The 14,133-nt window shown below is 37.4% G+C and overlaps 1 protein-coding gene across 1 annotated transcript in view; it reads left to right on the top strand.

Moving 5' to 3' along the window:
• The first annotated feature begins 1,453 nt into the window (after positions 1 to 1,453).
• znrf3 (zinc and ring finger 3) overlaps positions 1,454 to 14,133 on the top strand; it is a 75,930-nt gene continuing 63,250 nt past the window's right edge. Inside the window, exon 1 of the mRNA XM_016245278.1 lies at positions 1,454 to 2,402. Within this exon, the coding sequence (XP_016100764.1) occupies positions 2,190 to 2,402 (213 nt within the window). The 5' untranslated portion in view covers positions 1,454 to 2,189. The remainder of the gene's footprint in view (positions 2,403 to 14,133) is intronic.

The raw sequence follows: 14,133 nt of genomic DNA on the forward strand, positions 1-14,133 counted from the left end.
AACTTTTGATTTTACTAACGCATTAGTAAACATTGATATTGACATTAACTAGGATTAATAAATGCTTATGAAGTATTTTTTCATTATTAGTTCATGTTAGCTAATGTGAACAAATGGAAGCTTATTGTAAACGTACTGTTTATTTTATTTCAAGTAACAAAAATATTATATACACATATACAATGTCTTTGGGCCTTTATTTTCAGGCATTAAATGCAACGTTTTACTACTTCCCAAGCCGTGTAAAAATATGACACCTCAAATGTACCAGGTTATTTAACAGTACATATACATTGTTTGCAAAAACAAATACCGACTTTTTATTTTTTCCTTGTTAAATGGACATCTTGCCAACATTTATTTTCAAAGGCGCACTTAACCAAGCCATGCTCTGGAAAATAAACCGATTTTTACTGTAAACGTGAGCTTCCTCGGATGAAATGGATCCAGTCCAAAGTGATAACAAACCAGTGCACTTTTGCTGTCAGTTCTTTGAATACTTCAAAGCGTGTTGAGGCACCGTATAAGTGAACGCAAAGGGTCTTTGAGTTTGTCTTATTCCTCACGTGAATCAAAGCTTGTTTTAATGCGAGGGGTAATTTTACTAATCAAAAAGTCCTGCACAGCAAAAAAAGAGACCTTAACCTTCATGTTCTGTTGAGAATGCTATGGTTCAGTCTTATGTTTCCCAGAGATCCCAATTCTTAAAGTGTACATAATAATACTTTCGAAGCCTATTTTATGTTCATATGACCTAATCAAAGCCCATTTAACAGGTTAACTTTCTGTTCTATCAAATGTGATTTAAAGCAACTATTAAGACAACATATAATCTGAAACATATTCTCTCAGAAAGCGAGATGTGAATACTTGACAGACAAATATAAAGCGTGGATAGTGCATCAACAAGTCTATAAAACGAGTAAAATTCACTGATAATATTTTTGAGAAGGTTAGTAGTTCTCTTTAAGGTAGTCCACACAAAGTTCAACAAGTTGCCTCACAGTCGGCTGATTACACCTAAGGGAAATGTTTACCAATCTCTGCTATTAACTTCAAAGTTATTACTATGCGTATGAATCATCCAGAAAGTGTCGCTCCTCCTTAACGATTCAGAGAGGAACGGACGAATCGGTTCCTTCGAACGAGTCTTTTAAAAGAACGATTCTCTTTTCGATGCACCTCATATTTTAGATGGCTGAAGTTTCTCTTTCTTCACGGTTATAATAAGAGTTATGAATAAGTAAAAATTACCATATGCACCTACAATGTAAAATGTTCTTTATTGGCATCAAATGGTTCCATGAAGAACCTTACCATTCAAGGTTCTTTATAGTGGAAAAATATTTTGATTTTTAAAACATCCTTCATAGTCATACTAAGAAAAAACGGATCTTTTAATAGCTATTAACTGAAATGTTTTTTGTGGAACCAAAATTGTTCTGTGGCATTGTTTTGGCAAGAAAACCCTGGAACCTTTGTTTTTAGAGTGTAAGGACGTTCCTGAAGCTCCTCATTTATTTAGGCTATTTTGTTGTATTGTTCAATAGCTTGAGAAAATGTTATGCCCAGCAGCTGACAAATGGAGAAACATATATGTCTGCTTAGTTGCAGATTGTGGGGGAAATGCGTATTATCCTTTAATGCTCTCTCTGGAGTCCCTTCATGATTTGTAGAGACACATATTTAAATATAGCTCAATAAGAAAAAGACGAAGGAGTCACCGAATGAATCGTTTAAACTAGGTGATTCAAAAGAACCGAGTCACTTGGATGAATCAAAATCCCAACCACTAGAACGGAGAGGGTCAGGAGGATCGGTGGGTGGGGTTAACCCTCTGTGGGAAAAAAAATGAAGGAATCACGTGTTCCCAGATCAAAGGAGACCCGCTTTGTGCAGAGCGCGCTAGAAGCAGCCAGCGAGGCATAGCGAGTAATGCGATAGCCCAGGCTGCGATGGGGAACTAAGCCACGACATTCTTCTCAAGGACACACTTTTATTTTTAATGATCGCTATTCTCACGTCTCATTGCGGTTTGTTTTCTCCCCCCCTCCTCCTCCTCTTTTTGTTGTTGCTGTTTCAAGTTTTTTGGGAGGACACGCTCTCCTCTCACATTTGATTCTGAATCACACTTTTTTTTGAGAACCCTTGGAAAGTATGCTCCGATCGGCGCTGACCCCACCGGCAAGATGATGATTTCACCGTTCGGTCGTGGTGCTGATTCGGGGGTCTTGGTGTTGTTTTGGGTCTTGGGAAGCGTCCTAGCCAAGGATACTGCCTTTGTGGAAGTTGTGCTTTTTGAATCGAGCCCAAATGGTGATTATACCACTTACACGACAGGTTTGCAAGGGCGCTTCTCCAGAGCCGGAGCCACTATCAGCGCAGAGGGCGATATCGTGCAAGTAGGTTCCCGTCTCTGTCGGTGCGCATGCATGGGGATTTGACGCTCTCTGTGCGGTGCATTCGCTCTCCGCAACTTTGCCTTTCTCTGTGTTTTCAAGCACTTCACTGCGCGAGGATGATGGTACGAGCAAGCCGCGAACTATGCATGCGCGTGCAAAATGGCCTCTTGTCTCTTGTCAAAACATGCAAACGTAGCCTACTTGCAAAAAAGTTACTCGGATGCACAACTTGCATGAATGGTGTTGTCGCGTGCCGCAGAAGCGCACGAGGCACGTGCAGAAACAAACGCGGCGCAAACTCTGTAGCGCAGGTGACAGCGTTAAACACGTGTCAGGGGTTATCGATTTTAATAACAACTGCATTCCACAGATCTTTGGCGGCGTTATGATGCTCGCAATCAATGGAAACGTGGAAAGATTGAGGATTTATAAACGCAGGATTTCCAGGCCCTGGGAATTAACAAAAGTTTTAAATATATATCTATATATATATTTTTTTTTTTCCCCCTGCTTATGCTCATCTCTGAAATATGCTTATGTGCTTACAATGCATTTAAAATGTATCTATATAAATAAATACAAAGGTATGCGGTAAGCACATGTGACTAGAGAAAACTTGTTAATTTCCATAGTAAGTGTCATTTTTCTAGTGGTGTGAGAATCCTGTAGAAAGACCTTCAAGATGACCTGAGGTTACTCTTAAATCATATTAATAATAACCCCAATGGTCTGGTTTAAATACGACACTAAATGTCCTTTGTTTAAAGTTCATTGAAGGTTGTGAGAAGTCTTCTCCGTGATGTGGTCCAGATGCCCACTCTGCTTAAATAGCATCTGCACAGGGACTTGTGCAATTTGATAAATCGTTCATGAACCATCACACCTACGTGTGATTTAGTCCTCTTATTGCACACACACACACGTGGTTTTGCAATGCTTCTAAAGAGCGTCCCATTTTCATGATTTGTTGAAAGTTTGTCGTTCTTCCCCATCTCTTGTGAAAACAGAGAACAGGCATCAAAGAGCGAGACGTATTTGAATGCCACACCAAGAGGAATAATCTGTCCCTTAAACACTGCTGGTGAAGTGCACTGTGGGGAGTTATGGTGACTGCGCCTGTAATGTGAAAGGGATGCATGATGCAGATCAAAGCGGATGCCTGATATGCTTTTTGATGAATGCAAAAATGTATTTTGAGTCAAAAGTTGTGCAGTAGTCCACTTTCAAAGGCTTCTACTATTGCTTTTGTGCTTTTCTCATACAGTCCTCCCTGTGGTTTTAGTGTAGAAAAATGAAAAGTACAGGCTTTTTTACGTCCAGGTCTGCTGTGTCCGTCCCACACCGTTTACAGTTGTGTACTTAGTAATGTTAGAACGTTCCCATGTATAGGATTAGTGAGTATCACAGTCTTCAAAATGGCAAGTGGTGATCATCATTTTTCAGTGATGGCAGAGGAGGTTGCTTTCTCTGTAGTGGGGTGAAATGAGAGATTTAGTGGTTTAGATGTTTCGACTGGCCATGCATCCATTTAGCACGGGCCATTTGGCTCTAGATGACGGACCTCGGCTTTACATTGAGAAGACTTTGAGGTAGTTTGTCGCAGAGGCCAAATTAGAGTTCCTGTTTGAATCGTGCTGTAAACATCGTGTGCTTGATTTTTTTTTATTTTTTTAGTCATTTTCTTAACTGCTCTGCAATGTGTCTTTCACAATTTTCTTCTCGGCAATGCCATTATTCCATGTCCGCTTCTCCGCAGCTTTCATTTGGCTTTGAATGGTGTTGAGATGCGAGAGTTTTGTTGTGAAGCTGGTTGAATAGGAACCATATGTTTATTCGACTTCTGAAGAGAATAAGTCATTGGTTTTCATAATAGTGGTGGAATTCTGCTTTCTTGCACAAACATTTCTTGTGCCTATTTGTCCAAATGGCTTTTAAACATGCTAGTTTTTCTGCAAACTGTTTCATTACAAACACGTTTTGGTTGCGTGTTGAGTATGCAATTAAGTTAATACTGTAGGATGTAGTGAAATATCAAACACTTCTAAGAAACTAGACTTGGTACATCCTTGTCAGTTTTCCCTTGAGTGAAAAAGGAGAGTCTGGAGTATACCATCAGGGCCAAAGCAAACTAATTAACTCAATTTGCTACATACTCTACCTTATGGGGCAGGAAGCAAAGTGACTTTTCTTGGCTAATACACAAAACCAATGTTCGCCTTGGCTAGAACCTCGATTGCCTCAATTTTGTCTTCTCTTTGCATGAAAATCAGTGTCTTTTAAAATAATTCTTACACTCTGTAGTTGTGGTTTTTCTCTTGGAAAGGTCGTGCAGATTGTGTTTTGAATATAGTGTTACGTTCCTACTGCCAGCTCCTTGGCGTTTCTCCAGTGGAGACTAGTTAGCTGTTGGTTTTTACATATGTTTATTATAGAAATCGAAGTGCTTTGAGTGTTTTGGCTTTATTTTTTTCAAAGTCTGAAAGGTTACAATATTTAACCTGAAATGCAGCTTCATGTTTGGACTACTGATTTTGGCAGCGGTGGTTTGCATAAGTCCAATATATTGATGCCTGACTTACTACTACATTTAATTGGCTGAAATATTGTTTTTGTAAATTGCAAAGTCTTGTGATTGCAGGTTGTGTTAAAGTTTAGGCCCGGATTATTATACGTGCAACATTGCACGTTCAAACAATGAAGGTCTACTGTATGTTTTGATAGCTTTCTTCTTTATACTCTTTGTAGTTTAGTGTATTGGCTTCCAACCAGTGGCACTTGGATTTTTATTTTGCTTTGTTTTGTCCTTGATTTTGACTTTGTACCACAGAAATGAAAACTTCTAAATGTTTTAAGGATTAAAAACTTAAACTGTATGTATAAAGAATGATTTTTAATTTGTGTGTGTGCATGTTTTTCACCCTCGGCATCAGTTGATTTTATGACTTTTGACTTTAATATTTATTGTGTAATGCTGAATGGTATTTTGGAATAATACAAGTTAATATACACTATATCGTTCAAAAGTATGAGGTCTGTACAGTATTTTTACTATTTTAAATAATACTTTTATACAGTGAAGATGCATTAAATTGATCAAAAGTGACACTAAAGATCCTTCTAATATTGCAGAATATTTATATTTCAATTTAATGCTGTTTTTTTTTAAATATATGTTTCTATTCATCAAAGAATCCTGAAAAACAAAATCCACAATAATAAGTTTCCACAATTATTTTTAAGGAGCACAGCTGTTTTCCACATTGACAATAACAAGAAATGTTTCTTGAGTACCAAATCAGCATATTAAAATATTTCTGAAGGATGACATTGTATATTGTACATTGATGACTGGAGTAATGCCACCACTGGAAAACAATTATACTGAATTGTAAAATTAGAAAGCAGTTATTCAATTATTATTTTTATTTTTTTTATCAAATAAATGCAGCCCTGCATTTAAAATCTTATCAACCCACAAATTTTGAGCACAAGTGTATAATGTGCAAGTTTAATATGTGACCCTGGAGCACAAAACCAGTCTTAAGTGTCAATTTTTCAAAATTGAGATGTATACATCGTCTGAAAGCTGAATAAATAAGCTTTCCATTGATGTATGGTTTGTTAGGATCTAACAATATTTGGCTGAGATGCAACTATTTGAAATTATGGAATCTGAGGGTGCAAAAAAATCTAAATATTGAGAAAATCATCTTTAAAGTTGTCCAAATTAAGTTTTTAGCAATGCATATTACTAATCAAACATTAAGTTTTGATATATTTACGGTAGGACATTTACAAAATATCTTCATGGAACATGATCTTTACTTAATATCCTAATGATTTTTGGCATAAAAGAAAAATCTATAATTGTGACCCATACAATGTATTGTTGGCTATTGCTACAAATATCCCCCAGCGACTGACTTAACACTGCTTAAGGGTCACATATGAGAGATCCAGAAATAACAGAGTTAAAGGAAAATACTGAATAGTGCTATTTCTACTTGAGCCTTATTGATGGGACTAAAAATGGCAAAACTGTGCATTAGTTAAACAAATCTTGATGTATATTTACGTTTACCAGTTGTGATTGTCATAAGTTGCACCTGTCTTTCATTTTTCAGGATGATAATGACTGTCACAGCAACTTAGTTTAGATTTATCTCTCATCTACCATCATAACTAAGAGCATGACTGTGTGTCGTTCGTGACCGTTACTGCTGAAAGTCCCTTATATAAACCGAAGTGAAATGAAATGATCTGTGTGAGCGCTGGCGGTGCAGGTGATGACATGTTGCCATGGCGGGGTTTAGAATGATGCCGTCTCCACATTCTCTCAGGCAGAACCGTAGTGTCATATCCACACACGACTGACCTGAAATACCTTGATGGATGACTCTCCTTATCACCTCCTGCAGCAGAACCAGCGCTTTTAAACACTGTCCTCATTAAGAACTGGATGTGGGAAAGTAACCGTGTTCTCACCTGTCTGTGGCGGCTGGTGGGAGGGAAATAGAATTGGAAAATGACTCGTGTTTGTTTTTAAGTGGAATGTTTTTGGTTGGGATGCGAGTCTTTGCTTGTTGTGTTCTATGGCGTCTTGTTTATTGTTGTTGTACTGCAGTGCTTTCAGATGCTTAGCACATCTGATTTAGATTTTTAGGATTCCGAGGGAAATCAAGGGAAGCGAGCATATATGAACGTGGTTTTGCACAGCTTGTCAGTGAACTACGGCTCTGTGTAGTAAATGCTGCTCCATGTGAAAGCACGCACGTGATGGAGATTTACCGCTGATTACAGAACCGGCTTTACTGACAAGATGCGCATTAAATATTGCATGTGATTTATCATGCAGCCCTAGTTTTAATGGTTAACTTAAAAAGGATTAATCAAAAAACATGTCTAATTAATCGTAATCATGAAACTTACACAATTTAACAGCAGTGTATTAAAAGATCATTTTTAAGGCCCTGTGAAATATGTTTTCAAATTCAGTTTTATTTTGACCAAATTCTGTTTTAAAAATAATCACTTTTATTAATAGTAGTAGTAGTGCTATCATTACATTTTAAGTAATATCTGTCTGTCAAAGTTTGTTCAAGTTAAACTGAGCTTTTATTTTGACGGTTTGCTGACTGTGGAGGCCTTTAAGTTTCTGTTTGCATAGTTTTTCTCAAAATAAAGGTAAACTGCTCATGAAGTGACTCTCGGAGCAGTTCTAGAGTGCTCATGTTCTCATATATTGAGGCAGCAGAGGCTGAAAACACACGTTTAGTATGTGTGTAGTAAACAAAACCGTGCATCTGTGCCATTCATTCACACAGAGACGTGCAGAACATGCAGGATTCATATATATGTAAATGAATCTTCAAAATTGAAATTCATATTTTGCAGCTTAATATTCACAGATACTAGTCCGCATCGTGTTTTGATTTAAGTGTTCCAACCTACTTTTGATTTATGCATCCAGAATTAGCCAAATTCCGTGACATTCTGCATTATACAGAAATTTGCGGAAATCATATGCAGTGTTTTATCTCTTTTAGAGCCCACTAAATGGTAAGATTGTCAACGAATAAGCAACTACTCCTATTCCTTTTAACAGGCCACGAGGCCACTTTCCTTACTTGCGGTGTTGAGGATTTGAGGTCTGGGTTCAGAGGCATAAACTGCACTTTAGGGCTATTATATATATTTTTTTCATTTTATCTTACAAAATCTGTTAAAGTCAGCGCACGATCTGTGGTGTGATTGATACAGAGTCATTCCTCAAAGCTCGCTGTGCGCTCAAGTTAGGACCATAATGAGAGCTTGGTTTGGCCTAAAGAGTCTGCATGTTTTTCCCACCGACTGAAACCATGGGAGTCCAGAACGGCCCTCCACGAGACAGCGGGTACCCAAAAACACGGGCCCCTCCCTGTCCACAGCAACAGTAGCAATATTCAACAACCGTGGGTTTAAAAGGTTAAAAGTGCTGCATGACTACTTTTCCATTTATTGGTTTTGTGGTGGCAGCTGTATTTTAAGACCTATCTACTCAAACCGCTAACCCGTCGGCCTTTCAGAGCCTTGCCAACGTAATTTGAGGCTGTTTTTTTTTTCTCCCTCTGTCGGAGTAGAAAAGATGAAACTGTTTTTGTCTACTTCTGTCTTCTTTTACCACTGTCTGCCTCACTCTGATGCACTTTTGTAGTGTTTGTTTTCTTAAGGGGCACATTCTCAGGGGAAGTCGTGGCCTAATGGTTAGAGAGTCGGACTCGTAACCCAAGGTAGTGGGTTCGAGTCTCATTTAGGGATTGTAGGTGGGGGGAGTGAATGTACAGCGCTCTCTCCCACCTTCAATACCATGACTGAGGGGCCCTTGAGCAAGGCACCGAACCCCCAACTGCTCCCCGGGCGCCGCAGCATAAATGGCTGCCCACTGCTCTGGGTGTGTGTTCACGGTGTGTGTGTGTGTGTTCACTGCTGTGTGTGTGCACTTTGGATGGGTTAAATGCAGAGCACTAATTCCAAGTATGGGTCACCATCACTTTCACTTTCACATAGGCAGAAATGAATAAAAAATTCAGACCGCTGGCTCTATTTTACGCGGCGCAAGTCTACGCATGGATTCTTTAGTTGTTTTCTCCGTGAAGAGACTTTCCTATTCTTGCTTCCTGCAAAGGCGCAAGAGATTGCTCCGCCGTTTCTCCTTGAACCCCCTATTGATTTGCCTATCAAAGCTCATTCACAACAAGGACTGGATGTTCACTTGAGAGGCAAGAGCGGTCCTGATGCTGACTGACTGATTAGCTTATCACAGCTCGTCATTCCAGTTGCTATGGTTACGCCTCTAGAAACTCTGTTCCGATAGTTAAATGTGGGGCTTTTTGGAATCCAATAAATAAGCTACTGTTGACACAATGGTGAGGCTGGTGTGCTTCTGTTGCCTTCATTTAGCGGTGGTGGGGGCAGAGGGTTATGAAATGACAATGCTCTGGGCGCACACAGAGGCTCAGGCATGCTTTGTTGTCGTTCAGGAATGTGCTGACGAACGGCTGAAGTCCAAAACGCGCAGAGCCATTGTTTCTTTCAATATCTGGTTTTGGGTCTTTTCCTCGTTCAGTGTCTGACTGTCTCTCTGCCTGTCCTGTTCCTGTCCTGACTCTGTATGCTACTCGTCTTTGTTCGTGTTTGCCCTTCTGCTTAACCAGTTAGCCTAGACTTGAAGGTTTTCCTCAGCACTCGTTCATATGTTTCCTTTTCCTCTTCGCTCTCCAGGGACTCTCTACCGTCATGTAGACGAGGGGTCTCAGAAAAGTTTTAGACTTCAAGTCTCGGATCATGTCTTGAGGATGAGATTTAATTTCAGACTTCAGTAATCCACGAAATGACTTCAACCCTTAAAACCGCATTCAAATCTTTTCCATTATGAGCTAGACTTGACTTGATTCAAGCTTTCATTCGAGATTTCAAGTCAAGTCTAGGTCATGACGGAAAACACTTGAATCAAGTCTTAATTTGCGGAGTTGAAGTCATGTTTTGGATTCATGATTGAAGTTTTTCACGTGATTGATCATTTACGGTTTTAAGTTTAAAAAGTTCTTCAGTATTGAGAATGAATGAATGACAGAATAACATTGTGAAAGTGAACATTGTTTATTCTTATGAGATTAAGCAAATAATAACAATTCTTTTTTTTATATAGAAGGCAGTTTTTTTCCTCTCACACACATTACTGTTCAAAATTGTATGGTTAGTATTATTATTATTTTGATTAATAATTTTAAATGAATTAAAGAGTCCTGAAAATGATTTCTGATGGATCATGTGACACTGAAGACTGCTGAAAATTCAGCTTTTCCATCACAGGAACAAATTCAACTTTTAGATATTAAATAAAATAAAAATGAAATATGTTCAAATAGAACATTTTAACTGCAATAGTATTTGTTTTTATTGTATTTTTGATCAAATAAATGCAGTCTTGGTGAGCACGAGACTTCTTTAAAAACATAAAAGCTTACAGACTCTGTACTTTTAAACAATATTGTTCAATATAATACCTTAATCATTTTCTTTTGTGTTTAATGGTTTGCAGTCATTGAGTGAAAGCAGGAATGTCATTGGCCTCATGCACCAACTGTATATAACTATTTATAATCCGTTTCCCTTACAGTTTTACCTTTTATTGGTGTATAGCACATTTAGAAAAGTTGTCATCCTTAGTGCCATTTGTGTTGCTCAGTGCTTTTTGATTAGGTTCAGCAATAGTCTTAAGACCGTTCTCATTCTAGTCAAGCAAACAAGTATCTGCAACAAAATCCAAGCTTCACTAATATTTAGCAAGTCATGAAATCCTCGAGTTTTAAGACCACATCTCTGCTTATCATATATGTCACCATCTTCTTGAGTTCAAGAACACCGGGTTCAAAGTATACCGCAATACACCCCAGCCGAGAATGACATAAGACCAAAGATTTCCACAGGAATATTACGCCGAACGCTTATTTGTTTTCACCACTTAAAGTACAGTTCTTAAAATGAACATTCATCATCATTTGTGACCCAGGACTACAAAACCAGTCTTGAGTGTCAATGTTTTGAAATTGTGATTTTTCTGAATAAATAATCTTTCCATTGATGTGTGGCTTGTTAGGATCGGGCAATATTTGGCCGAGATACAGCTATTTGAAAATCTGGAATCTGAGGGTGCAAAAAAATCTAAATATTGAGAAAATCGACTTTAAAGTTGTTCAAATGAATTTCTTAGCAATGCGTATTACTAATCAAAAGCTGAAGTTTTGATATATTTACGGTAGGAAATTTACAAAATATCTTCATGGAACATGATCTTTACTTAATATCCTAATGATTTTTGGCATAAAAGAAAAATGGATAATTTTGACCCATGCAATGTATTGTTGGCTATTGCTGCAAATATACCCCAGCGACTTAACACTGCTTTTGTGCACATTTGGTTATTTCTTGGTTTTGTGTATAATTCATGAACATAATGTTGTGAACTGGCTGTAATGCATCTAACCGATTTGTGGAGCTACAGATAAGTTCTGCTTGTAGCCCAGTTATGAAAGTGCTTATTTGCGTCTCTGTTATATTAAGAAAGTCCTCCTCTCTCTGTGATGGATCATCATTTTCGTCTTCTCCTTTGTTCACTCCACATGGCTTCTGTATAATTGCTCCCCTGTTGTTTTCTATGGTCACCAGGTGTTCATTTTGTCATAGACTAATGAATGCGCAACTCTCGTCCAAGGCGTTGATTCTCTGCGGTTTCTGAAATAGACTACAATGCCTGACAACCGTCTCCTGGCTCTCTTTCAATGAATATACTGAATCCCTTCGGTGTAGCGGCTTCCAGCTTTGAAACATTAGGTTGTCTGGTCCAAGCGGCAGAGTTGTCTCTTTGCTTAATGTTCTCAACTCTGTACTGTATAAAGGAGGTAGATTTATCTCTACTTGACCAGAATTCCCCCCTAAGGAGTGAGTGTGTGTGTGTGTGTGTGTGTGTGTGTGTGAGAGAGTGAGTGTGTGTGTGAGTGTGTGTGTGAGTGTGTTTAGGTGAGAGACCTAGATTTGCCACTTTGCTTGCTTCGGATTTACTCTTCTCAGGTCCACATAGTGGTAAACTAGCCTGTTTTGGTTTAGTTTTATTTAAAAAATGTTTTTAAATATGATATTATAAATAATAATATATGTTTACTTTGTCATTTACGGTTTTATTTGAGTGAATACATATTTTTACTTTTAGTATTAAATATATTAAAATATCATATTTATAATGTAATATTATATTTAACAGAGATTTTTTTTTCCATTTTATTTTATTTTTTTAATTAGTTAAAACTAATTTTTAATTTTAAATAAGTGTGTGTGAGAGAGAGTGAGTGTGTGTGTGAGTGTGTGTGTGAGTGTGTTTAGGTGAGAGACCTAGATTTGCCACTTTGCTTGCTTCAGATTTACTCTTCTCAGGTTCACATAGTGGTAAACTAGCCTGTTTTGGTTTCGTTTTATTTAAAAAATGTTTTTAAATATGATATTATAAATAATAATATATGTTTACTTTGTCATTTACGGTTTTATTTGAGTGAATACATATTTTTACTTTTAGTATTAAATATATTAAAATATCATATTTATAATGTAATATTATATTTAACAGAGATTTTTTTTTCCATTTTATTTTATTTTTTTAATTAGTTAAAACTAATTTTTAATTTTAAATAAGATAATCTCAATATTTATTGTTTAAAATAAAATAAATATATATTTTTCTATTTTATATACATGATTAATTATTGTTTACTAATTTATTTCTAAAATATTTAATTAATATTATTTTTAGTTAAACTATAATGCGAATCATATTAATATACTATTATTAATATACAATGCATTTTATTTTTTTAATTAGTTAAAATATAAACTTTCATTTTAAGTATTGTAATATTTTACATATTTAAATAAAAATATTTTTCTATTTTTAATGTTTCTATTGTTAATGAAATTTTAATATTTAAATATATTTTGCATCTATAATATATATAGCTAGTAATATAGTGATATATTAAATACCTTTAGTAGTAGTAGCTTTATTTTCAGAATTTTTAATTTAATTTAATTTTTGTAAGTTCTCACTTGTCATTAATATACTAGTTATCTATCACTACATATTAAAACAGACAGTCTGTAGCTTTTATGTTGTATGTTATTAACAGCAGGAAAGGAAAAGTGTTTTTGGTTGTGCTGCCCTCAGGCATTTCCATGTTGAGTTGAGATGACTTTCAACACCTCGTCTATTTATGTGGTATTTTTCACACGCATGCAGAGGTTTTCTCTGGATTTACTGGCCCTTCCCTCTCCTTTTACCTCATTACACATAACCCGTCAGACCTGAGAGAGAGAGGTGGCTCTGGAATCTGGTTCTGGGTTGAGCACAAATGTGCCGCCGGAGCTGATAGGATCGGCCCCTGAGCACGCTCAGATCAAAGGCCCCCGGCGGCTCTTCAAAGTGCTGGCTGAGCAATGCCTGACTGATAAAGCTGCACCACAAACGGCTGGTGATGTAATCTCAGACGTGCCCTGCAGCAAAATCCACCCCTGCACAAATAAAGGTAGAGGTGTTCGTTAAACAAGACCAGTGAAGGAGAAATACTTGATGTCTAAATTTGGGCATCAGGACGTTTGGGGTTTTCATTTTATCATGTAAACCCAAAATATGATTAAGCCCTGATTTTCTCCCTGTGTTGTTTTTGTTATCGCTTCTCTCATTTTGTCTATACACACACACACACACACACACACACACAGACAGACACTCATACTCACTCACACACAGACAGACAGACACACTCACTCACTCACTCACACAGACACCGACTCACTCACTCACACAGACACCGACTCACTCACTCACACAGACACAGACACAGACACACTCATACACACACAGACACACTCACTCACACACACACAGACACACTCACTCATACACACACAGACACACTCACTCACACAGACACACTCATACTCACACACACACACATACACACACACACACAGAGACACACTCACTCACACACACACAGACTCCGACACACTCATACTCACACACACACACACTCATACTCATAATCACACACACTCATACTCATACTCATACTCATAATCATACTCACACACACACACACACACACACACACACACACTCACACACACACATACACATCCACAC

Source organism: Sinocyclocheilus grahami, unplaced genomic scaffold, assembly GCF_001515645.1.
Source record: "Sinocyclocheilus grahami isolate Dianchi unplaced genomic scaffold, SAMN03320097.WGS_v1.1 scaffold749.1, whole genome shotgun sequence".
NCBI classification, from domain to species: domain Eukaryota; kingdom Metazoa; phylum Chordata; class Actinopteri; order Cypriniformes; family Cyprinidae; genus Sinocyclocheilus; species Sinocyclocheilus grahami.